The 27,110-nt window shown below is 34.5% G+C and overlaps 1 protein-coding gene across 1 annotated transcript in view; it reads left to right on the forward strand.

The window, feature by feature from the left end:
- The window catches only part of LOC128994481 (E3 ubiquitin-protein ligase listerin), a 243,802-nt gene that overhangs the window by 40,625 nt on the left and 176,067 nt on the right, over positions 1-27,110 (forward strand). Inside the window, exons 4-7 of the mRNA XM_054419068.1 lie at positions 630-745; positions 8,903-9,083; positions 9,371-9,544; positions 18,648-18,838. Coding sequence (XP_054275043.1) covers positions 630-745; positions 8,903-9,083; positions 9,371-9,544; positions 18,648-18,838 — 662 coding nt within the window. The remainder of the gene's footprint in view (positions 1-629; positions 746-8,902; positions 9,084-9,370; positions 9,545-18,647; positions 18,839-27,110) is intronic.

Consider the following 27,110-nt stretch of genomic DNA (forward strand, 5'->3'; position numbering starts at 1 on the left):
GTATTACAAGTATAATGATAGTCTTAGGTAATTAGCTGAGGGGCACTAGTCTACTGCACATGTCCTAATACTGCATTATTGTTTCCAATAGTGAAATTAATGGATGTGAAATTTCCTTTGTTTTTTATTCATGCTTGTAGGTCAGACATTGGTTTATTATTGTACTATTAATTAGCTCCCAGCTATATGTACTTTAAATACTTTTAATTGAAATGGCGACCATCCGAAGGTAGTTTTTTTAAGCCAAGTATGAATGAGTGGCTCGATCTTGTTTTTATAAAATCAAATTGTATAGGTACTGTACTATCAAAGTACATACAGTACAAACAAAGTATTTCTGTCCTATACTGAGAGCCTGCATTAGGAATCTGCATATTGTGGAAATTATGTCCCTTGAGATAGTTGTTTAATGCTTTCCTTACATTGTCATGGTGTCCTCAGGGATCAGTGTACTTTTGTCACGCCTGGGTGGATCTTTTTTTATGCCATAGGTCAAACTCAATATCACCCTAGTTAGTTTGGTGGTTACACTAATTACCATCCTGCTGAGGTTTACAATATTTCCATAATATTACTGGTGTTTATTACTATACCTAACTCAGTTAACAATAACAATATCTTATGTTTAGGAGACTTTTCCTCCGAACAAGTTGGTGGAAGTTGTTGTATTTTGCCAGTATGAGATCCTCAGCTACATTTGCAGCAATCTGCTCGACCAGACACCTCAATCCCTCGTCAACAACCAGTTAGTATCAGGACATAGCAAGTTAATATGTATTCTTATTTATTTTGATAAAAAATTAATTAGCTGTTGTTGTATAGTTTTTTTACAAATTTAAATTAAATTTGGGGTTTTTTATATTCGTGTACTAAAAACAGGAGCATATGAATGTAATACCAAACATTGATTGAAGATCACTTCACTTTCACATGAAGTCAGAAACCACGGGTCCTTAGAGAAATTACTCTACAAAATGAAAGGATATTAAATGAATAACAAGATTTGTTCGGTAACATTTTTTATATCTTCTTTATTTTTTGTGTTATTCACTATCAAAAGCTTGTAAATTTAGAAAATACATTTTTTCCTCACATTTTGGGCTATATTTGACTAGATATCTCCTTAACTTAGCACCCAAAAAAGAAATGCTGGGCAAAATGTTGTAGGGAATCAAATTCCCTTCAATCATCATATTATAAATGTGAAAGTTTGTGTGTTTGTTTGTTTGAAGTTCAATCACACATTAACACCTGGTCAGATTGGGTTGAATTTTGGTATGATGATAGCTCACATTTCCGATTAACATATAGACATATTCTTATCTCAAAAATCCTTTTGGCCTCAAACCACTCTATAGAGTTTTCCATGTTAACTTTATGAGTATTCATATTTAAAAGGAATTAAATAATTTTGCCAGCTGATTCAACTATACAATTTGGTTCTATGATATTCAATAGCTGGTTATAAGGTTATAACTCATTCAATTATCAATTATCAATCAATTATTTAAGATGGGGACGCCACTATGTGCGTATTTTAACCCAAATATGAGTGAAGGATGAGTGTAGGATGAGTGGCGCGATCTTGTAGTCTGGTTAGTGACTCAGGCTGACATGTTCCTTAGACACAGCTGTTAATAATAGCCCATCCAGCTAATGGCAACTAAGGGACCTACAGTTTATTGTGGAATCCGAACCACATTTTTTCCTCATAATTAACGAATTGGTCTAATTATTAGGATAGTACTGCGTATATAAGTATATATTATGTATATACAGGGTGAATTTTAAATGAGTTCCCCCCCCTACTTTTTTCTACATTTCTTAAGATATCAACTTCGGACCACGTCAGATCATTGTAGTGTAGTAAGTACTTCATTTTGACTGAATAAACATTTTTGGCCGCCATCTTGGATCCGCCATATTGGATACAACATTTTTTTTTTCAAATGTAAAGGTAGGGTTGTGACCCATTGTTTCAAATTAGAATTTTACGTTGATTACAATGCCGCAATTAGTTTTAAAAAATCTTGATCCGTTCTAAAGTTATGAGGACTTTTGATAACTTTATTTTTAGCCCATTTTAACATTGTGCATTTACAAACTAAGACCATAATCTCAAAATAGTGCTAGATAAAGATAAGTATACACCACCATTCATTGTCGACCTATTATCACTTGGTTATGACGGATGTATTTTTTTGGCCGCCATCTTGGATCTGCCATTTTGAGATGGGATAAATTAATTTAAATATGAAGGTGGTGTTGTGACCCATAATTTTGAACTACTTTTTTATGCTGAACTCAATGCCACAATTTGTTTTTGTTTCTCAGGCTTTCTTGATGAAATATTAAAATTATCTTACTTAAATTTCCAATATTTAAAAAAAAACAAATATGAAAATGCAAAACGGATTGCGGCATTAAATTCAGCATAAAAAAGTAGTCTGAAATGATGGGTCACAACACCTCCTTCATATTTAAATTAATTTATCACATTTCAAAATGGCAGATCCAAGATGGCGGCCAAAAAAATACATCCGTCATAACCAAGTGATAATAGGTCGACAATGAATGGTGGTGTATACTTATCTTTATCTAGCACTATTTTGAGATTATGGTCTTAGTTTGTAAATGCACAATGTTAAAATGGGCTAAAAATAAAGTTATCAAAAGTCCTCATAACTTTAGAACGGATCAAGATTTTTTTAAACTAATTGCGGCATTGTAATCAACGTAAAATTCTAATTTGAAACAATGGGTCACAACTCTACCTTTACATTTGAAAAAAAAGTTGTATCCAATATGGCGGATCCAAGATGGCGGCCAAAAATGTTTATTCAGCCAAAATGAAGTACTTACTACACTACAATGATCTGACGTGGTCCGAAGTTGATATCTTAAGAAATGTAGAAAAAAGTAGGGGGGGAACTCATTTAAAATTCACCCTGTATAATAGTATATATAAGTATATAAGTAGCAAGGTTATAAGGTTTACCAACAGGGTGCAGCACTAGTAATTCTTTTTGCATTTATGACAACAGCTAATTTAAACCAAGCAGCAACAAAAAGCTGCAAGAACTTTACTTTTTTCTGTTGTTTAGGTGCAGTGGTAGAACATTATGGCTATATGATGGTAGATGTGCTATACTATAGTATACCACAAATTATAACATATATATCGTAAACCAAAATTCTTACGTGTCCTCTCCCATTGCAAACGCAAAGGGCGAGTAATATAACTGCAATAGGCATTTTATACTTACACGCCAACCTCCTACGAAAGACGGGTACTCTGCTAGTAATATATAAATGTATTAGGGGTCTGCGGTGTACCGAAAAAGTCAGTAAGGTACAAGCTTAATTACCGTCATCGTCATCGGTTCGGTACAGCATTTTACGCAGTACAAACTCGGTTCGGTACAACCTATTATAATAATAAACTACTTTCAGTTTACTATGGCAGTTGGTTCCAAGCACATAAAACATAAAAGGCTTATCAGTTGTTTGTTTATCATCTTCATAATTTATTACTAGGTTAGTGATGCAATAAAAAAACCATTAGAAGTCCATAATCCATTAATATTTTATCACCACAATAATTGTTGTACTCAAGTACTTCCAAGAACTCTTGAGTTTTATCACTTTAATCCTTTACGACTTTCATTCATTACTAGTGTAATAATTATTTTGATTTCCCAATTCTATTTCATCATAAAAATAATAGTTTTTATAGCGTGATTTTATTAGGCATGTAACACGAGTACGATTGAAAATAAGTTAGTAACACTTAAAAGATACTGGTGCAACTTTTCCCATTTCGATCAACGCATGGATTTAACCTAACCTAAAAACGTGTTGTATAGTGTTTGTAAGAAAAATTATTTTTATGCAATATAGTTACTGTATGAAAAATATAATATGTAACACGAGTGCAAAGTACCTTTGTTGCACTGCACTCAAGAAACTTTCTACACTTGCCTGCGGCTCGTGCGTAAACATTTATCTCGTGTGCAGCAAAGTGCCACTTCACACACTAACTATTAACACTCATGATAGAAGATCACTGTAATGAACTAACGAAGTGATTGTGCATACATTAATGAGTCAATACTTTGTGAAATGACAAATGCGCAGACTGTTATTTTGATTTAACATAGTACATGAGTTTTACATAAAATTAATTAACCCTCCGAGTGTTATGTGTCGTAAAAGCGACTCATAACACATCTGCTGTAGTTTTGTGTGTCGCTTTTGCGACTCACAAACGCTGTTTACGGCGACGGCTCTGGGACTGACTGAATCGAATTGAACTGGATCGAGTTAGGTATAGTTTTTTTCAGCAGATTCAGAGCTTTCTCCTGATGTCTGTTTCTATACGCTTTTCATTTTAGTTCCGAAAATATTGTAGCAGACAGCTGACGTGCGTATTTGTAAACAGCTTGGTTAACCTCGCACCGATGACTGATGTGTTTTATTACGTTTATCATTGTTTTAGTGTTAAAAATCTAAAGTAGTGATATACATGATGCATTATAAGAAGATTTAAGTGATTTTGAAGGGCTGGTTGATGATCCTGAAGAAGTAGGTAGTGATATTGATGTAAATTATCAGTCAGATTCCTAGCTATGGTTAGGCTATGCATTCTTAGCTAAACACTATGTACTGAAATCTGTTTTTTGCCCATAACTTATTCATTTGCAAACCTACTTCCTTATATTATCATATTTTTGGAATCCTCATTAAATTCTGAACAAAATGGCTATTTTAAAATATTTGTAGACCTATAAATTATAACAATTTATTGAGCGCAAACATAAATGTTTTTCATTTATTTTATAATTTTTGAGAAATGTTAACCCCACAAAAATTGTTGAACATTTTTTTTGTAATGTTTTATATGTTACATTGAAGCCCATAAATTTCCAAACAAAATGATATATAAAACAGTATACTTTATATTGTTTTTAATTTTCTAAGATACATTTTAATAAAACCCATTTTAATTGCGCAATAAATGGGCGTACATTAAGACCAAAACTAGAGACACTTGGAGGGTTAAAAGAGTTGAGTAGAGAACATTATAAACGAATATTTGTTTTTTTAATAAAAGGTAAGAACCTTTTACAAGCTATTTTCACCATGTAAAAATTAATATTATAAGATGCAAAAAGTGTAATTTATTGTAAAGAAATTAGATTTTCACTAATTATTCCTCGTGTTTTGTCCATCTACTACATAATAATTTTTAGAACGTATTTTTCTGCACAGTTTGACATGTCTGTCATGTTTATATGACTTTTGGTTCTCGAGATATGTCATTTTGAGCGCAGTGAATAGCTAGAGCAATGACCGCGACGCATATTACGCCTTTGCTTGTTAGGTTTATTGGATCTGAGGATTGTATAGCTAATAAGTTATGTATCGCAATAGTTTTATTCTACTGAAATATTGTTTCCCTATTGTATCTTACTACTCTCCAAAGTTTTTTTTTTATAATCAGTGGTTCTAAACAGCAACAAAATCATAATATTCCTGTTTGAACTTATCGTAAATAAAAAAAAATTAACTTTCACTAACTGCTCGTCGTTTTTTCTTTAAGCTACCACATAATATTTTTTAGAACGCATCTTTATGCACAGTTTGACATGTCTAACGTATTCATAGGACTTTTGGTTCTCGAGATATAAGCTATTTTGTGCGCGGCGGCCCCCACAACTTCACCCCCTCTCCCTAATGTTATTAACCACCTAGGAATGCGACAACATCGGTTTTCTTCATCTACACCTAGTAGATGAAAACCCATAGCAACAATCAAAAGTCAAATTTTGTTACACTTTTATGCATGCTCAAACCTCCTCAGCGCCTGGACTATAAGCATTATTTAGCAAACTATCAGCAAACTTTTATCATCACTTATTGATAACAACAGCATTTTTATGAGTTTTATATTTTACTAGCTCTCCTACCCATACTGGTATGAAATAGAAACATTTAATCTTTACATTATTATGTTGTAAAAATACAATATGTATAAAATATGTTGTAAAAATATGTAGACATCCACCAACACTATAAGAAATAAAACTCAAACATAAAACTTTATTTAATAAACGTTTATGGCTTTTAAATCACATAAGTATTGGGAACCGCCATTTTTGTTTGTATTCATTTTAAATTTTGTATTTGATAATGTAAGAAAATCTTCTCAAATTGTCCAACAAGATTAAATATATACCCTCCTAAATAATAAGGTCTAGGCCTGGAATAAGGTCTTTTGATTCTTTGGAGAAGCTTTAAAATATACTAAGAAAATTTAATTGAGCCTAAGATAATAGGAACACCCAGTTATTGTGTTTAATCAATCAATCAATTTTCTTTATTGAGATTTCTTTAAGAAATACAATTATTGTGTCATATACATAGATTGTCATTTGAATTTTTCTCTTGCTTAACAATTTTGATCAAAGAATTCCTTTAGAGAGTAGAATGGTTGATCCATTAGCCAGTCTTTGAGTTTCCTCTTTAAGTCTTGCTTTCTTAAGATCTTCAAGTGGTTGGGCAGGCTTGGCTTGTGTTTAGGCCTAGTTAGAAATAATTTACCAGTAGTTATTGAACTAAATTATCGAATTGTTGTTTCAAACATAATATTTATTCCTAAAAACTGTTAACTTAATTTTAAAAACCTCTTTATCATGGCTAAGACGTTAAAGTATTAAAGTAAGCATTATCTTAGTAAATAACATAGGTAAAATCATCTTTACTGTGTTTCTAAACACAATACTGTTAGGAGTAAAGGTTTTTTAATAATGTATGTACTGTAATTAGTGTTAGAAAACCATGAATGCACGATACTACAGTAGAACCCCTCATATCCAGCCACCACGGAACCAAGCCCCTGGCCGGATAACGATTTGGCCGGATAAACCAACCTACTATGAAAATGACCATTGATCTAATAATATTATCTAATCAATATATCAATAAAAGGTTACTTTACCTGCAGACTGCCTTGTGGGTTTTGTTAATCCAGTAGGATTACGTACGTTTCGGCAAATATATTGCCATCATCAGATCCAGAACTTGAAGGTTAAAATCTTGATTTTTCGACACACATGGCCACGTCAAAGTTTAAAATAGAACACATACACAAAACGAACATTAAATACATGTAGGCCTACTATTAAAAAACCGAACAGGATGTAATATGATGCAAGCATCTCTCTTGCCGAGTCTCGACTGGTAGTCGTCAGGTCCTGTGAACTGGACTCTGACCCCAAGGCATCCTGTATCATAAGTGTCGGTCTCTGTCCAGTTGTATTAAAGTTTCAAATAATAAATTTGATTGAAGTGTACTTTTATCATTGAGTAGGTCCTGAGGGCGGGTTTTTGTGGCCTTATAAATTTCGTAATTTTCCAGAGTTGTCATAGTTGTTCCTTTACAGCAGATATGTAACGCTTTTAAATTGTTACCTAAATCAGTGTAATTATGATTTTCGTTCACAAGATGTTCTGCGAAATTTGACTTTTGTGACTTAGTAGCTCTGGGAAGATGTTCTTTAAACCTTTTTCCAAAGGATCGCCCTGTTTGACCTATGTAAATTTTATCGCAGTCATTACATGAAACTTGATAAATTCCGGTTTTCTCTTGTAATTCCTTAACATTTTTTCTAGTGTTTAACATTTTCCCTAATTTATTGCTTGTCCTAAATGCTAATACTTTGCCATGTTTTTTTATTTCATGTTTGAGAGACATAGGAAATGAGCTGCCGTATTCGACAATTACCTGCTTATTTCACAGGACCTGACGACTACCAGTCGAGACTCGGCAAGAGAGATGCTTGCATCATATTACATCCTGTTCGGTTTTTTAATAGTAGGCCTACATGTATTTAATGTTCGTTTTGTGTATGTGTTCTATTTTAAACTTTGACGTGACCATGTGTGTCGAAAAATCAAGATTTTAACCTTCAAGTTCTGGATCTGATGATGGCAATATATTTGCCGAAACGTACGTAATCCTACTGGATTAACAAAACCCACAAGGCAGTCTGCAGGTAATGTAACCTTTTATTGATTAGCTAACGTGGTTTAGAAAAACAACTACATTATGAAATCAATATATGCAGTCAAAAGTATCATTCAAGTCTGTTCTGGGATTATTTTTAGAAGAATAAACATGTTTATAACTTAAAAAAAAAATTATTTGTAAGCTAAAGTCGTTAAGTAATGATAGTACAAATACTATGATTCCAGGTAGGCCTACAAAAAATATTAAACAATAATGGAGGTAAAATGACAATGAATTGGACTTGAAGATCATTAGGACTTAAATGGTACATGCATTTATAAGTTACTCAACTTTCTTATCCACTTAGTGAAATACAAAGATTAATGTACCAGTACGGTACTGTACTGTACTAACCCCACTTTGGAAAATAATCAACCAACTGTTCAGAGGTTAGGCCTACTAGCTCAACTGAGTATAGTGACACAGTAAATAAATTATAAACAAACAGATAAATAGTGAGAACAATTCATTTTATGACTTGAGTAAACGCAAAGACTAGTGCTTGCATCTAAATGTCTGTAAGATGCGAGAAAACATTTTCTTATTGGCTTCCTGGAAGGGGCCGGATAAACAGAGGACCGGTAAAACCAAGGCCGGATATGAGGGGTTCTACTGTATCCATTTTCATAGTAATGTCAATGTATTAAATTTAAAATATTGGTTTAAAAATACTATTCTGAGAAGAAAATATAAAAAAATAATGGTAGCCCTATACCGTAGCGATTTTGTACTGAGAACCGAGGTACAAAATGTTGTACCGTACCGACCTTTAATTTTCTGTACCGCAGATCACTACTAATAACTTAAAACAATACAGACATTTTTCTGTAGGAACTGCAGCCAAGAAATGAAGGATGCAAGATACCAACGAGTGGTGGTTAGTTGTTTGAATGGATATGCTCTTTACCTACAACAACTTCCTGTGGAACACTTGCGCAAGGCTGAAGAGGCCAACTTACGATTGGTCTCCTCTCCCAAGTTTTGGAGATTCAACAAGGATCCAGCACCTTTAGTAGGTTATCCTAATAAACAAAGAGTGATAAAGTAGCAATCAATCTTTAGAGAAAATAAGAAAATACAAATATTTTATGTTGTTATTAACTACTGAGAATTTTCCTTTCAAAATTGTAGATATAAATCATTCTATGCAGAATATTTTTAAGTTTATTAGCTTACTATGTGTCCATATCTTATTCCTTACACATTAAGTAGAAAAACATAAATAACAAATATCTTAAAACAACTATAAAAGGAATAATGTCTAGATGTAAGTTACTGACTGCAGGGACTGTTTTGCAGGTGAGAGCTGCCTGGTTCACAGCATTAGTCGCCCTGTGTGAGAAGGCCCCATTTCTATTGTCTCAGGAAGCCAAGCATGCCTGTATGGCTGTCTTCTCCAATATTGACGAGACTGATCCAACAGTGGTTTCCAGTGTATGGCAAGCTGCATTACTTTTGTTTTCTGTTGTTGAGGTAATTTACATTTTTTTACCTACCACAAATTGTAGATTTTCTATTCATACTGTATCTCTGAGATAGTGTAAGGCTCTTGGTATGTATAGCAAATAAATAACTTTTAATTTAATTTCATAAGAGAGCTAGCCTGGTGGTCGAAAACTCGACCAAAAGTATGTATTGTGCAAACTTCTCTATTTTCACCACACGCTGTAAGTAAAAAATGTGATTAAATTTCTTCCATTTGTTTTGATTTTCTGTTTATATTAGACCCATGTTAATCACCATAAGAAAAGTTGAATTTCCATTCTTTGACCCAATTAACATAAATATTCTCAAAATACAAATAATACCTCCGCCGCAGCGAATATGGGGACTAAGCGAATTTCCATTTGCCTGATTGGATTTACACTAAAATGTTTCCTTAAAAATATCACATTTATTCCCTTGTATTTAAATATAATTATTTTAACGAGTACTTAGGTTTGATGCAACAGGGAGGATGAAAGTGGTTTTTTGTTGTAAAATGTTAATAGTTTAGTAAGAAATAAATGCATTTTCCAAATTTGATCAAAATATGTTCATAAACAAGCAAACTACAACCGTTTACTTATTCTCCATAAGAATAACATGGGAATTTTAAATTTACAAGTTTTTGGAATTTTCTCCGTAACCATTAGGCGCATAATAATGCTTCAATATACATATTTATATACATAATAACGCTAAATTTTATGTTTTTTGGGTAAAAATATAAGAAAACCCAATTTTTACCCCATAAAACCCCCCATAAACTGGCGAATGTCACGACTCATAATCAACGGTCAAATTGTTTTTTGTATAGTAGGTTAGTTTGTGTTTCGATTTCTTACTGTTCCAACGAACCTCTATGACTCTGTGCGTCACTTTTTCTCCCCTGTGCTGGGATTGTCATAGGTTGCGCGACGCTCAACAAGTTAACCTCGCAGACAGTTTTCATCGTTTTAAATCGCATTTTGCTACGTTAAAAGTGCAAAGTTGTTTCTGTTTTTCAACATGGGTTTAGTCTGCGAGGTCATGCTGTAAATTAAGAGCGCCCAGCGCGCTTGATGGGGCCCAGGAGGACTACCGTCAGCTTTGACACCTGTAGCGTGGGCGGAGAAACCTCATCATCGTGGGGGCCTTTTTTGGGACTCAGGCCGCCCCCCTCTCTGTCCAACTTCAGCGGCCCTCCAGTGTTGTGCACCTGAAGATCCATGAACCGTTACCGTCCATCCGCAAGTTACCTGATCGTTTTGTGATATTTTTTATGCATAAGTTTTTTTTATATAAAGAAAAAAAATAATGATTAGCCCGTGTAAAAAGGAAGAGACTCTATTTAATGTTTTTAATTATTGTTATGCATTTACATAGTTTATTCATTGTTTCTTTTTAGCGAATTTCCCTATAGGGAAGTAGCTATTACCGTAGGTGGCACGGTAAGACCTAGACCCGGGACCGATTTACTTTTTCATTTTGATGTCCCCAGAGGCCAAAAACACTATTCGTTCAAATTTTTATATATGTATATATATATATATATAGACATATATATATATATATACGTCCGTGAACGCGATAACTTGAGTAATTTTTGTCCGATTTTGATGAAATTTGGTTTAAAGGTGTAAAGCGGGATACACTTGAATGAGTTCGCGAACCAGCACGATCGGACCATGGGAACGGGGCTCTACGGGGGGTTTTATGGGGTAAAAATTGGTTTTTCTCACTTTTGACCCTCAAAACACAAAATTTCCCAATTTCTCTTTAGACCTTTTTAAAGAGCTTAAAGAAAAAAATAATTTGGTATGTAAAAGTATTTTTGTTCAATTATTAGTAACGGAGAAAATTAAAAAAATTGTAAATTTAAAATTCCCATGTTATTCTTATGGAGAATATTGTCAAATGTTGTAGTTTGCTTGTTTATGAATATATTTTGATCAAACTTGGCAAATTTATTTATTTTGTACTAAGCTATCAATATTTTACTCAAAAACACACTTTATTAGTTTCCTTGTAGCAGCAAACCTAGGTACTCGTTAAACCTAATGTTATTAAAATATATTTCACTGAAAATCAATTCAGACAAATGGAAATTCGCTTAGTCCGCAGGTTTGCTGCGGCGGGGGTATTTTAATTCTACAGTCTTTAGCCTACTTGTTGACCTTTTAAAATTTTATTAAATATTCATATTTTAAATTCATTCTGGTTTTGGGGCCCCTAAAAGTTAAATTTTGTTATCAGACTAATATGGATTTATTGAAAGAAAATAAATAGCCTATATATATTTTTATTGTTATATATTTGTTAATTTAAAAAGAATTTTTGAAAAGTAAAAGCTGGTATAGTCTTATTTAGAAATTAGCCTATTTTGATGATTAAAGAAATTACTGTAAGATAGTATTCTAGATGGGTAACAAATTCATATAAAAATTATTTTTCCAGAGTTATGTATTCTTGTTATTGTGTTGTTGTGTTTATTTAAATGGTTAATTACAGCTCGTTCCTCTCAAATAGTGCGTTGTTCTTGGACCTCCATCCATGGTTCTCACTTTGTTTTTTTTTTTTTTTTTTTGGTGGGCCGCTCCTCGGGCCTGCACATGGATTCACGCTTCCAAGTCGTTGGCCTGGGTGCAGGTACGAGGGCGCAGTTCACTGGTTTGCAAATTCATCTATAGAACTAATACGCTACATGAAAGTTTGTCGGTTGAACTCCTCCGCCATCTCTTAACCGATTTATCCATTGACGTCTCATTGGAAAGAGCGTGTCACGTAGATTTGCAAACTGGCCTTACATTTTTTTTAAAGTCCCTTTGGCTACACCCCAGTGGCTTTGAAAGTTCCCATGTTATCCTTATGAAGAACATAATTGTTTACATTTTGATCAGCTGTATAATTTAATTGCTGTTATTTATTTTTCAATTCAACTAAACGCATTGGGTAATTAAATATTTACTACTTTAATTTACAATGTAAAAAATCGAGAAAGCCAGGGCAATTTGATATATTTTACCTCCTATATAATGAAGAACACCTACAATATGAAGATTCCCATAAACAATGAACAAGGATGTTAGCCGAAGTGTTACTATTTTGTAGGAAACACCGACTTAACTTTTTGATGATTGGCAAAGGAAAACACTCTAAGGCTGAATTAAACTGGTACGGCAAGGACATTAAATATATGTTTTCATAAAAGTCAAGTGATTTTAAAATAATATCACTACTAACCTCCAAGAAACCTTAATAAAACTTTCATTGAAGGATTTGCATTATTCATATCTAAGGGAAACAAAAAACCATCTGAACAAAATATAACCATTGAGTAGACGTGTATACTCAATGATATAACTTACGTTATAACAGTAACTAGACAAATTATTGCCAGTTGAAGCAAATACAATTGTGCTAGAGAGGTTATGCAGAAAATGAGGCAGTTCTTAAGTAATGTATACAAAATGTTATTGTTATAAAAAAATTACTCAAATTTGTAAACGTACTGGCGACAATGAGTTGTACCATGCAGACTACATTATCATTGACGAAGATCAACATGGACAACCTAATGTGGCTTTAAGTGGGGAATATTTGTAAAATTCACTAAAAAACCAGATCAACTTTTAAAAATTAATATAATATTTACAAGAAATGTTGATTATATGGAACTGTTAGGTACGTAATCTATGATTTGAGTCTTTTAAACTGATAGGAAATTGTGACTTTTATTAGTTTTTTAAGTAAGTTATTTGTTTTTAAATAACTACTTTACTTCTTTGCAATTGCTCGATTTCAAGCAACATGTACACTAGTTAAAATAAATGTAGGTTAACACATTTGTACCAAATTTCATCAAAATTGGATCATTTTTGCCCGAGTTATCATGCTGACGTACACACACACACACAAACACATACATGTATATATATTTATATTTAATGTTTAATCTTTATTTATATATAGTAGCCCTATTTTTCTATTTTTCATATTTATATTTATATAAATATTAATATGAATTTGAACGGATGGTGTTTTTGGCCTCCAGGGACCTCAAAACAAAAAAATAAATTGGTCCGGGGCCAAGTCTTACCATGAGTACTACAGTAATAGCTTATTCCCCATATTGGAAATTCGCTAAAACCTGCACATATAGGACCGATAACCTTTCTTTTGGTACAACCCGCTTGAAATTCGGTCCAGTAGAATGGTCAGGCTAGATGTCATAAGTTTTGCAAAACTTTTTAAATATATAAGTCAACACCACCTGTGAAGACTAAATTGTACGTCATGTGTCCATTACCATAGTCATATACAATATTGGTTGTTGCACAATGTACTTTGAAGACACAATCAGGATACAAATCACTTAAACTACACAATTCAACATGTCCGACATATTGTCTAAAAATAGTCATAACTCTTTCGTAATCTGCTGAATTCCATATCTTAAAGTTCTGTCTGTATGTTGGATCGCCTATTATGAAGTTCCTGTATCGATTCCATTGTTTCATTACGTTACTTACACACTTTAGTCGAGTATCATAATGATTTTCTTGTTTTCCATGTAAACAATAGGAAACACTTCTGAATAAACAGTTTCCATCTACAATAATTAATTGTACTTGTAGTTATGTCAAATGTCAAAATGTTTATAAGTAGTCATGGTTGTCGTTGTCATTCACCATATACGTAAAATAACTACTAACCTACTTAAAGAAAGTAAATTATACCATAAACAAACCATGTTATGACAATAAAACGTGATTCGTTATAATCAGCTGATCTGTGTTGTTATATTCAGACGATCAGGAACACAATACTAAAGATTAGAAAATATTTTAAATTAAATTTTTAGAAGATTAAATATAGGAATAGTAAACTGAACAGTTTACACATATGGGAAAATATAAAGTTAATTACCTTTCATTTAACACAACCTGCATGTAAATCGGTCCAATAGAACTCCAGATCTCACTCTAATAGACTTAAAATTTTACCCCATGTTAAATTGTCGAGAGATTTTAACCCTTCCAGGGCTAGGGACGGATATATCCGTCAATCTTTGTTTTCTTTCTGGGCTGAAAATGGATATATGTGTCCCAAGAAATTTATTTTCTGGGCCAAAGATGGATATATCCGTCCAAAAAACGAATTGATATACAACGTTTATAATACGGTAATAAACATTACACTGCATTACAGTAGACTCCCTCTTATCCGGACACCTTTTAACCAAACATCGGTTTAATCGGACTACACTCGGCGGAAATGACATCTCTTTAACCGGAAAATTTGTATCAGCACATTGATTTAACCGGACTAGATCGGCAGGAAGTGGGCAGTACTGAAACGTCTGTTCTCGTGGGAAAGATTTGAGACCACTGATCACGTGTCTAAATACAATGCTCTCCTAAATTTAAGTCGAATATCACAATAAACAGTCCGTTTTAACTCAACGAGTTTTTGTGGACGTCGGTTTAACCGGAAAACCCGTTATCCGGACTGGCCTCTGTCCCGAGGAGTCCGGATAAGAGTATACAGTAGACTCCCTCTTATTTTATCTTATCCCTCTTATCCGGACTCCTCGGGACCAAGGCCAGTCTAGATAACTGTTTTTCCGGTTAAACCAACGTCCCCGAAAACTTGTTAAAACAGACCATTTAAATGCATACTGTATACATATATGACTATAATTTAGGAGAGCATTGTATTGAGACACGTGATCACTGGTCTCAAATCTTAAGTAAGGGGGGTTCGGGGGTCCTCCCCCGGAAAATGTTAGAAAATAACTTCTCTAAACACTATTTTTAAGCGTTTAGGAAGTGAAATCTGGTGTTAATACTTAATACAATTTTATGCAATTTTGTAACACTTTAACACTGAATATTTTAATTAATATCTTAACGGGTCTTGGCCTATTAAAAAAAAATTATTTCAAAGGTGAGTAATAAAATCACTTAACTTCGTTGTTCCATTGCCACACCAGCTAACGCCATCAAATCTTTCTCTTCGGAGCGAAAACCCCGATCAGTTTACTTTGTTTCGACATAAAATAACACTCATGAGACTCCACGGAATACGAAAATCATAAAAACACACTGGCACAATAATTAACACCAGACGACAGATCAAGCGTAGTGTGGGTGACGGGGTAGAGGAGGAGGGTGTCGATGGGCGGTTGAACGCGTGAACGCGGAACGTCCTGTGACTCACGTCTGTTTGGCGCGCAAATATCCAACCCCACCACTGCTACCGACATGTAGTTTATCTGTTACCATTTATTCATCGATAATGAAAGTATACGTACAAACAAACAAGCTTAGTACAATGGGCATGACATTTGATTAACTATTTTATTGCTCACGTTAAAACGATTAATTTTAGGTAGGTGTAAAAGGTGAAGTGGTGGTGGTAGGGGGAGAGGCGGATAGGCTAAGGCTGTTGACCTTCCGTGACTTGTGTCTGTACTTTGTTTTGCGCGCAAAAACCATACTACTTTCACTGGCATTGCAGTTTATTTACGATTTATTGATATTGAAAGTATACTTTCGAAAAACAAGCTTAATACAATAATAGAAGTATAATTAAAAAGGTTCACTATTTCATTGCATACGTTAAAACATTATTTTTAACGCAGCCCCGGCTTCCCCGCCACGGCTCTGCCGCGGCCACCCCGGCTCCGCTGCCCCGGCCCCGCCGCCCTGGGCGACCGCCCGGTCCGCCCACCCCTGGGGCCGGCCCTGGATCTATCCGTCTGCCGCCCACAAAAATACTCAAGAATATTGGCAGTGTTCATATTTTGTGATTATCACTGAGGACGGCAGAATGATATGTCCGTCCACCTTATGTTTTTTGTGGGCCAAAGACGGATATATCCGTCAAATCAAATTTTATTTTCTTCATAACATTTGTACAAAAATTATTTCAGCCCTAAGGAAAATATTTTTATGATCCATGAATTAATTCAAGTGAAATAAATACAAAACACAACCACTTTAGTTTTTAATTTTTGTCAAAAAATAATTAAGCTCCAGCCCTTCATTTAATTTAGCCCTGGAAGGGTTAATTTCCGTTATATAACATTTAATTGAGTAATATCTGAAATTGAGGCAAAATGGGCAAATAAACAGACAATTACCTTTAATTTGGTACCAACCGTGTGTAAATTGGTCCATTAGTATGTTTAGGGTGGCTGTCGTAAGCTTAAGAATTAGTCCCATGTTAAATCTCCATATGAAAAGTTTATTTTTTATTGGTTCCTAGAAAACTCGACTAAAAATATGTAATGTAGTGTACAGACTTCTCTATTTTCACCCCACACTGTAATTAAAACATGTAATTGGAATTTGTTTTGATTTTCTGTTTATATTTTGTTGTTATTTTGTCACCAGCTTGGCAACCCATAAGGCCCATATAAATTTTTTAAAATTTCAAATTCATTTTTTGTGTTTATTTTGGAGCCTAACTTAATTTATAAAGGGATTCTGCACATCTTCAGGAAAATATCTTTCATTTGGCACCAACCACGTGTAATTCGGTCCAGTAGTATGGTCAGGCTAGCTGTCATAAGTTTTGCAAAAGTTTTTTTAGTATAAAAGATTATTTGAAGAATTAATTATCATTAGGAATATCTTCGCGAAATCTTCAGGGATTTTTTAAACATATTTATGGTTTTTGGGTAAAGAATTAAAGAGACATGGTGTAGAGTTAACTTTTAGGACAAATAACAAGACTATTAACAAACTTAATGTTACGAGAAAGGTTATTGATAAGGGTGACAGGTCAGGGGTATACAGAATTAAATGTGCTAGTTGTCCTAGTGTTTATGTAGGAAAAACGGGGCGCACTTTTAAAACTCGATATAAGGAGCATCATCCGAAACCGAAAGCTGACAAACAAAAGTCTACATTTGCCCAACATCTAATGGACAATAATCACAACCTAAATGACCTCAACACTGGCTTGGAAATCCTTCACACTTGTACAAAAGGCAATAAATTGGACACCCTGGAAGAATTTGAAATTTACAAAGCACATACAAAAAATGACAATAGCGAACTTATTTTAAATGAAAAACTACAATTCAAATCACACGTAATTTTCAATAGTATTTTAAATCAGAGGAAGGATTCAAGACCAAGAGGGCAAAGTACAAATGATAATGCCGCCGCTGACACGACACCGCAAGAATGACTCCAGTCAGCAACTTGCTCTTGTGCGGATATGTGTAATCAACAGGCCTGTTTAGTCAAAAACTCCCGTTTATGTTAATGTATGTGTACGTCGCGTGTGACAGTTTGTGTTTTTGTATATTAACGACGCCACTAAGGCTGAACGTCTGATGATGGCATGGATATGCTGAAACGGCCGTAACAATGTTACAACTTCTATGAGCTGATTGACGAAGGTAACCTTATTTATTGATTTAGTCACAAGATCAGCTCAGGGGCTAAAAAATATGGATTTTAAATGAGAATGATATTATCTCTATGATTGCGGGAGATGATTATGATATCCCTGCGAATGCGGGAGATATCCATGTTTTTGTCAATATGGCTGAAGAAGATGATTTTGTCTCTGCAATCGTGGAGGATGTTCACAATTCTGAACCCTATGTCAGGTGGCGATGACAGATGATTCCTCTACAATCGCAGTAGATAGTAATGATTGTGCCTTGATCACAGATTACAGTCATGATGACATAGAACAGTGCAGAATCTATTTTGTTTCTCATTATTGCCAAATTGCATTTTTAAGATTTGCTAGAATTTACCATCATAGTATGAACAAAATAAATTTGCCAAATGTAAAAATTATATAACAACCCGTTCTACTTCCCGATGTTGCTGGTTCACGAACTTATGAAAGTTTATCCATATACCGTGTATCAATTTCAAAGAATATTTTTTTTTTTGCCTCTGGTAACATCGAAATGAAAAAGTAAATCGGTCCTGCGTTTAGGTCTTACCATGTCACCTACGATAATACTTCTTCTCTATAGGGCAAATTTGCTGAACGGCAGAGAGTTGTGAAGAAGATTTGAAGGAGAATGGAAATTAAACTTAATATATTTTATTTTTCATAAACTTCTTTTTCCTATTCACAGGATGTATGGAAACATGTGAGCCTTGAGAAGCTAGTGATGCCCAAGCTATTCAAAGTGCTGCGGGAAGGAGCTGACGGCAATGCCAGTCTCATTTTTCCAAATCTCCTTCCTCTCCTAAGCAAGATTCCAACAGATCAACTTGCGGACAAAAATAGCTTCTACAAAAAGTGTTTTGAGAACCTGAGAGCTGGGTAAGACTTATGCCTATCTTATGTCTTATGTGAATGATTTACAAACTAAATTACCACATGAATTACCATTTAGCCTTAGGTCCACTGAATGCAGTGCAACTTTTTAAAACAAAACAGTTAGTTCCGAGGTTAATTCTAGCTTGTATAAATCAATGTTACTTGATTGAGAGTAGTGGTATAACCATAGAGAACTATTAGTGAACAACCTTTAAAAATGTTACTCATATTCATGTGTTCAACATTCTACAAACACGATCATCTCGCTATGTGTATGTTTAGATTAGGGGTGTGCGATGTATCGAGAGTGCATCGAAATTCCGACTCAATTCGATGCATCGAATCGCGATTCGATTCAGTGGTGATCAAAAAACGATTCAATTCATGAGGGATTCAGTATCCATATACGAAAAACGCCTGCAGAAAGTCAACGCAATACCCGCAATACAGGAGCGTGTTGATGTTACGTTTCCTTTGCGAAGGCGTTCTTATTTAATTAATTCTTTGCTTGTAAATATTGCTTTAATTGTTTCATAATTTTTTTTTTATATTGCAAATGATGAGGAGTTTTGTTAAGTGTAAGCAGTGTGAGACATGTTTTACTACTGTAATAGCCAAAACAAGTCACTCCAAAATCATTCTAAAAATAACACAGGTCTAAAAAATTGTAACTTGATACTTAACTAGAAAAAGAGTTTTAGACTGATAAATTTGGTATTTTTTTTTGTCCGCTATTTATTCCTTGTAGTTTGTAGGTCTGATTCTATCCTCTCATTTTATCAATTTGAACCAATTGAAAGTTTTAGTATAAATCTTGCAAATGTTTTTATTTGTTTACACCAAAACATATGTTTATTTTTTAAATCAATATTATAAAATAGGTAATATGCTTAACAATATGATTCTACAAGTAAAAATTATGAAATAGGCAAGTAAAGCAGCTCACTGACGTTTCCAGCAATACAAGTTCTTCTAATATATAGGGTTCTGCGGGTCCCCGAATTTTTCGGGTCGGGTCGGGCCAAAAAAGAATAATATTTTATTTTCAAAGAAACACTCTTATATCTATTCTTGCAAAAGGAATTAAAATGTTAAAATGAGAATTAAATATTAAGTTTGTTCACGTTTAAGAATAAAGACATAACAGGGAAATTCAGCACTGTCACTAGCCAGAGCCAGTCATCTACTGACAAAACAAAAGCCGTGATGCAACAGTGCAACAGGGCCGTCCGAAGGGGGGAGCCACCGGGGCAAGCTGCCCCGGGCGCCGCGGCTGAGGGGGCGCCGCGCAGTGTCTATTTGTATTAAGATAGTATTAAAAGTACCTGGGGACCGAGCTTTGCTTGGTAAAATCATTAGTTTACTATGAAAGCAGTCTTAGTATTGCAGAAAAATTAATCCATTCCCAAACACCACACTGCTCGCCTTAACTACTTCCTTCACCACTTCCTACGTCGTGGGCCTGTTTCCTTCCCTTCCCATAGCATTTTAAGATTGCAAATACCTGAATTTAATCGTCATAAACAGTTCCCGCACTCCGGATTCCTTCACCACTTCCTACGTCACAGACTTGTTTCCCTCCCTTCCCATAGCATTTTAGGATTGCAGATACCTTTATCTAATCGTCATAAACAGTTCCCACACTCAGCGATGCCAGCCTTTACTACTTCCTTCACCACTTCCTACGTCGTGGGCCTATTTCCTTCCCTTCCCATAGCATTTTAGGATTGCAGATACCTTAATCTAATCGTCATTAACAGTTCCCACTCTCCGGACTACTCGCCTTTACTACTTCCTTCACCACTTCCTACGTCGTGGGCCTGTTTCCTTCCCTTCCCATAGCATTTTAGGATTGCAGATACCTTAATCTAATCGTCATAAACAGTTCTCACACTCCGGACTACTCGCCTTTACTACTTCCTTCACCACTTCCTACGTCGCGGACCTGTTGCCCTCCCTTCCCATAACATTTTAAGATTGCAGATACCTTAATCTAATCTTCAAAAACAGTTCCCACACTCCGGACTACTCGCCTTGACTACTTAGTACGTCACAGACCTGTTTCCCCCCCTTCCCATTGCATTTTAAGATTGCAGATACCTTAATCTAATCGTCATAAACAGTTACCACACACCGGACTACTCGCCTTTACAACTTCCTTCACTACTTCCTACGTCGCGGACCTATTTCCCTCCCTTCCCATAGCATTTTATGATTGCAGATACCTTTATCTTATCTTCAAAAACAGTTCCTACACTCCGGACAACTCGCCTTGACTACTTCCTTTACCACTTCCTACGTCACGGACCTGTTTTCCTCCCTTCCAATAGCATTTTAAGATTGCAGATACCTTGATCTTATCTTCAAAAACAGTTCCCACACTCCTGACTACTCGCCTTGACTACTTCCTTCACCACTTCCTACGTCACGGACCTGTTTTCCTCCCTTCCAATAGCATTTTAAGATTGCAGATACCATAATCTAATCGTCATAAACAGTTCCTACACTCCAGACTACTCGCCTTGACTACTTCCTTCACCACTTCCTACGTCGCGGACCTGTTTCCTTCCCTTCCCATAGCATTTTAGGATTGCAGATACCTTAATCTAATCGTCATAAACAGTTCCTACACTCCGGACTACTCGCCTTGACTACTTCCTTCACCACTTCCTACGTCACGGACCTGTTTTCCTCCCTTCCAATAGCATTTTAAGATTGCAGATACCTTAAGCTTATCTTCAAAAACAGTTCCCACACTCCTGACTACTCGCCTTGACTACTTCCTTCACCACTTCCTACGTCACGGACCTGTTTCCCTCCCTTCCCATAGCATTTAACGATTGCAGATACCGTAATCTAATCGTCATAAACAGATCCCACACTCCATACTGCTACCCTTGACTACAATGTATCGAGTAATCTTCAGTATAATCTTTGCTCAATAGTAACAACTGATGTTTTTCCTTTTGTACTGTATTTTGTTTTGCTAGTATACTGTGGATAGACAACTTACAAGTCTTTTGTTTACTTTGTCCTTGTTATTAAATTCAGCCAAGATGGTTACTTAGCAACCCATAAGACTAATGTTTAAAAAATGTGACTTTCAGTTTCATTTTTCTACGTAATTTTATTTTTGTTGGCAGTTCTAACCGCAGTAAACTCGTTTTTAGGCCAGAAATAAACTATTTACAATATTTGAAGAAAATCGTTGGAGCCGTTTTTGAGATCTTTCTGCAAGCAAGCAAGCATACATACATACAAGCAAACATTGCTCGTATTAGAGTATAGGATATGCGAATGCGACTAATACTGGGGGGGGGGGTGGAGGGGGCTCCTCGACCACGTTTGCTCCCTAGGGACGGCCCTGCGAGTGCAAAGAAAACAAAGTAAAAAGAAAGGCTATCTATCCAGAGGTACTAGTTTAATTATTTATTGTTAAAATTACATTTTTGTATTTTACATAATAAATTATAAAATAAAGAAATATCTGATATAGTGTACAGATCTGTTTCTGTATCTTGTTCTTTTATTTTCCTATTGTCCTTTTTGTCATTCAGTAACAACACTACTTCTGATCGCCTTGTTCGGCATCAGCAAGTAAGTCAACAAAGAGATTAGGCCTAAATGTTTTATAATTTTAGTAAAGTTTTATAACAGTAAAATTACTTTTTTCTTAAGTTAGATGGGGTTTCAAAAATGTCTGAGGTAAAATAAAATATTTACAAGACACAAACTACCATGAATTAATTTCTTTGAAAGTAATCTGTAACAGTTTTATGTTTTTGAATAAAGAAATATATCTTTTTTTACTTCCTGTTTCATTATACAATTTTGTCAGCAATTAATTGGAGCAACTGGTGGTGTAAGAGGGGAGGGGGAGGGTCTATGACCTTGAGTGCAACCCGGGCCTGGCTGGTGAGAGTGATTCATCTTTTTTTTGTTTACCCTTCCTGCCCTACCCTTCCTTCCAATCCTTCTGAGAAAAAGACCCTGCTGTTTCAAAAACATTGACTTACAGTTTAAAAACATTGACTTGTGTTGCTAAGGGCACTAGTTGCTCTGCTTATGTTGCAAAGTTGGCATTTCTTTTCTTTTACTTTTCTTTTCTCTTGATTTAATATAATCCTCTATATAGTAGTTAAGAGTTCCTTTTTGGGCACCTAAATTTTTAATTCTTTTAATTTATTAGCTATCAAAATCAGTTGTTTTTAAATTTTATTCTCTTGCAGTAGGTCTATCTATACTACTGTATGACATGATATGCAATTTTTACAGTCCTTCCTAATTAATTATACCATAAGCAATTTGTTTGTTAATTACTGTTTTTGAGTTTATAGTAAATCAGTTTACACCACATCTTTTCTTCAATGAGTTCTCCACTTGTTATGTTGCTTAGCCTATTACTATTTTAGGCCCTATAAAAAATAATTCTTATGTAAAGCTGTAGGCCTACTGTAGTATTCTTTATACTGTATACTATCAGCTGTTGTAATTAATTATTAATTAATGTTTACCTTTTCAATTTGCAGTTGTAAATATTACTTTCAATAAAAGAGTTTCTTCAAATGCGTGCTTATTATGAACTCTAATTCAAAGTCACAACACCTACTAATGCCAATAATAGATGAATAACTAGAGGACCCGTGCGGCTCAATGAGCCGCATAGTATGAAACATAACGCCGAGGAAAACGTCATGCTTAAATTCGAGTAATTCTAGTTAGGCCTACATCTTAGAGTTGTTTAAACACTTGTTATAAACTAATTTTAAATATCTCTATTTGCGTTGTCAAGATTAACCTGTATTATTTCTGCTCTTAGTTTTAACTGATAGCTTCTAATGAATGCTAAACAATCTGCTTCAATTCAAGCTAACATGTTGCAACAAAGATGTTCCAACATTGAGAATTGAAGACAACTGTTGCCTAGACATCCCCCTAATCAAACGAATTTTCTCTGTAGAGAATCCTGAAAAGTGGGGTGATATCAACCATTTAATGTGCTCCATTTTTTACCCACAAACTCTGGGTTATCAACTGGAAAGCCATAATCTGCTTTGAATAGGCTAAAGCAGCAACACCATTGATAGTTTGTTAACGTATTATAACGTGTTTTGTGTTAGTCACAGTATATTCCCCGCATCAGAACGTCCTCATGTTGTTCAGTGGGGTTTCTCTTAATACCTGTCCCAAAGTTTTGAAAGCATGGATTCATTTGTCGAAATAGGTTGGATAACTTTTGTAGCTATAAGATTTGGATAGCAATTTTAATTTTCTCTTTTTGAACAGCGTATATTATTTGCCTCTCATGAATCATAAAAATAAACTTGACTGTAACTTCCGAACGTTGAATACATAACCACTAATTCCTTCACTTATTATACGTTTGTCGGAGGAACTGGCAACATAACCTAGAAGTAAAAAATCCATTTGTTTTTTTCCTCAATTAAAGTAGAGCGAGTAATACAAAAGTTTACAATAAAAACATAAGTCCGCCAAGATTTGGTATAATCTTATTACTTGAACTTATCAACTCAAGGCATTATTATGGTTTCTAATAAATGTTTTGAAATATCTTGATCCGTCAGTGTCATATAGCCTAAGTAAAATTTCTTGCATACATTCACTTGATATGACATTAGGCAAGTTTATTTTTCAACCGTGACAACACGGCTTCGTATGGGCTTCGTATATTTTTTCACTTCCAAAGTAAGTTGCATAGCAGAACTGGAAAATATTATTCATCTCACCAAGTGCATGTGTATATGGATGTGTATCTGTTAGATCAGACCTCTCTTTCTCTACTCTCCTCATACGCATAAGATACCTTATTATTAATTGTCTCCTCCTCCCGTTTTCAATTTCTTCTTTCAACTTGAAGCATTTTCCGTTCTTCCAACAAAACTGATTAACTGTTTAACTTGGTCTTAACCTACTGAATATTAAAACATTAATATTTACTCCCAAAAAGCTAATGCGTTTCTTTTTATAAACAGCTGTTTTTTGTTTTTAAATTTCTTCAATGTATTTCTTATGGGGAAAACCCGACCTTTGAAAGGGTCTCACGCCCTTCAGAGTAGGAATTTTAAAATTCTAAAACCTTATTGCAAAACTTCATACTGAGACGAATCTTATGACACCTTAAACGTTGAAATTGGTCAACAAATAAGGGAGGAGTTGCATTAACAAAAAACGGCTTCACGTATTATATATATAGATGTATTTATGATGATGCAACTATTAATGCTATTGCAAGTGTGAGTTTTTTATACTTAGGAGGTTAGGAGGCAGGGAATGAATGATACATATTGCATGGTGGAACCATAGAATTGTTATTATCTTCTTGCTTGCAGTCTTGAAGCCATCAACAGGCCCTAAAATTGGAATATGTTAATTGATTTGTTTGTAATCTTTTTATATTAAGATCCATTCAAAACTTGTTGTAATTTAGCTATTTAGTTATTTCAACAGTTACAAAAATGGGAAAGAATATCTTGATAAAAAAAAAATTATTTCCTTCTTTCTTGCAGTTGAGGCAATTCCCAAGCTGTAAATAAGATATGAAAATGAAATAATATACATAAGTAAAATACTTTTTCATATTTTATCATCAAGTAATACTATAAACACAGATAGAAGTTAAAACAAAAAAATCCGGTAAATAATGATTTTTTGGCCCGACCCGATTTTGGCCCGAGACCCGAGGGCCAAAATTATCTGCCCGACCCGACCTGAACCCAAAAAGTCTGCCCCGAAGACCCCTACTAATATATGATTTAAATGATATATTTTTTCGCCTAAAAATCATATAATGTCATATGTATGAATAGGCCTAGTACCACATCAACAAAAATTTGCATTACACAAATGCGGAAAATTTTAATTAGCCTATTGTTACTTCACTCCATTGACAAGTATGAATAGAAAAATGACGTATTGCTTCAAATCGAAATGCATCGATTCGAATCGAAAACCTATTGAATCGAATCGTTGCTTCGAATCAAAAATTTTTTGCTGCTTCGCACACCCCTAGTTTAGATGTTATCATATTGCTGTTCTAAGACAAGGTAACTTAGTATTTTACTAGAAGTGTGTATACGGCTCAATTTTCGAGCTGAGCCGAGGCTAGCATTAAATGTTTGAGAGTTTGATCACCAAGTCAGAAAAATCTAGCTCAAGCCTAGCTTTTACGATTGAAATCACAGTAGACATAGACATAGACATAGACATACTTTATTTGCACAAAACATTCCATACATGTCGTAACATTTAGAATATAGCCCAGTCAATGAATGCAATAAAACACCCTTTTTCGCAACTAAATGGTGGAAAGTTGGATTTTTTATATGTGATAGAACCACATGAGAGGTGTATTTTCCCAAAAGTCCCCACTTCTACCCCTTGAGCTTCCCCCCCCCCACCCCCCTCCAAACCTAGAAATTGCAGTGTTTTACTTAATTGGTCATAATTCAAATGCTATGTGAGCTATCGAGCTGCAATTTGTTTTGTTTTATTTATTATTAGTTTTCCTACAACTTTTGTATTTGTAACATTTTTCTAAAACCAATACTTAGGGAGATATAAAATTTAAACTTAGTTAAAAGCTTTGTTTCAGAGTGCAAAATTATGTTTTTCTCTATGTATACTTTTAAATAGAAATAATACGCAAATATGGTTCAAACAAAAGTTTTAGTACGTTTTTCAAGGTTTACAAATATATTATTGGTTAGTCATCTAGGTGACCGGGTGAAGTGCTGGGCGTCGGCAAAGTGAGCGCGTGCGCGCTAGTTGAACACCTCTGCGCTGCGTCGTCGCATCTAGCCCAGCCAATAAACGCACAAACTGCCTTTTTTCGTAGCTAAATAGTGGAAAGATGAGTTTTTTATATGTGATGGAACCACATACAAACCCAAACCTGGAAATTACAGTCGTTTACTTTACTGCATATCATTCAAATTCTACGCATGCCATCGTAGTGAAATTTGGTTTGTATTATTTATAATTAGTTTATCTACAACTTTTGCACTAAAGATTTTCTTATAAAACTATATCCAAAGAGATATAAAATTTTTATTTTATTTTTGTAATGTTTATGTTTTAGAGGTACACAATTTTGTTTTACCCTCTATCAATTTGTTAAAAAAAAAAATTCCTTAAAATGTTTCAAACAAAAATTTTATTATGCTTCTTAAGATTTATAAATATATATTTGGTTAGTCAGCTGAACGAACTGATGTAATGTGGGGCGTCGGCAAATAGAGCGCGTGCAGGCTCGCCC

Source organism: Macrosteles quadrilineatus, unplaced genomic scaffold, assembly GCF_028750875.1.
Source record: "Macrosteles quadrilineatus isolate MER2022 unplaced genomic scaffold, UCM_ALF_1.0 Scaffold_1__1_contigs__length_201487025, whole genome shotgun sequence".
NCBI lineage: Eukaryota > Metazoa > Arthropoda > Insecta > Hemiptera > Cicadellidae > Macrosteles > Macrosteles quadrilineatus.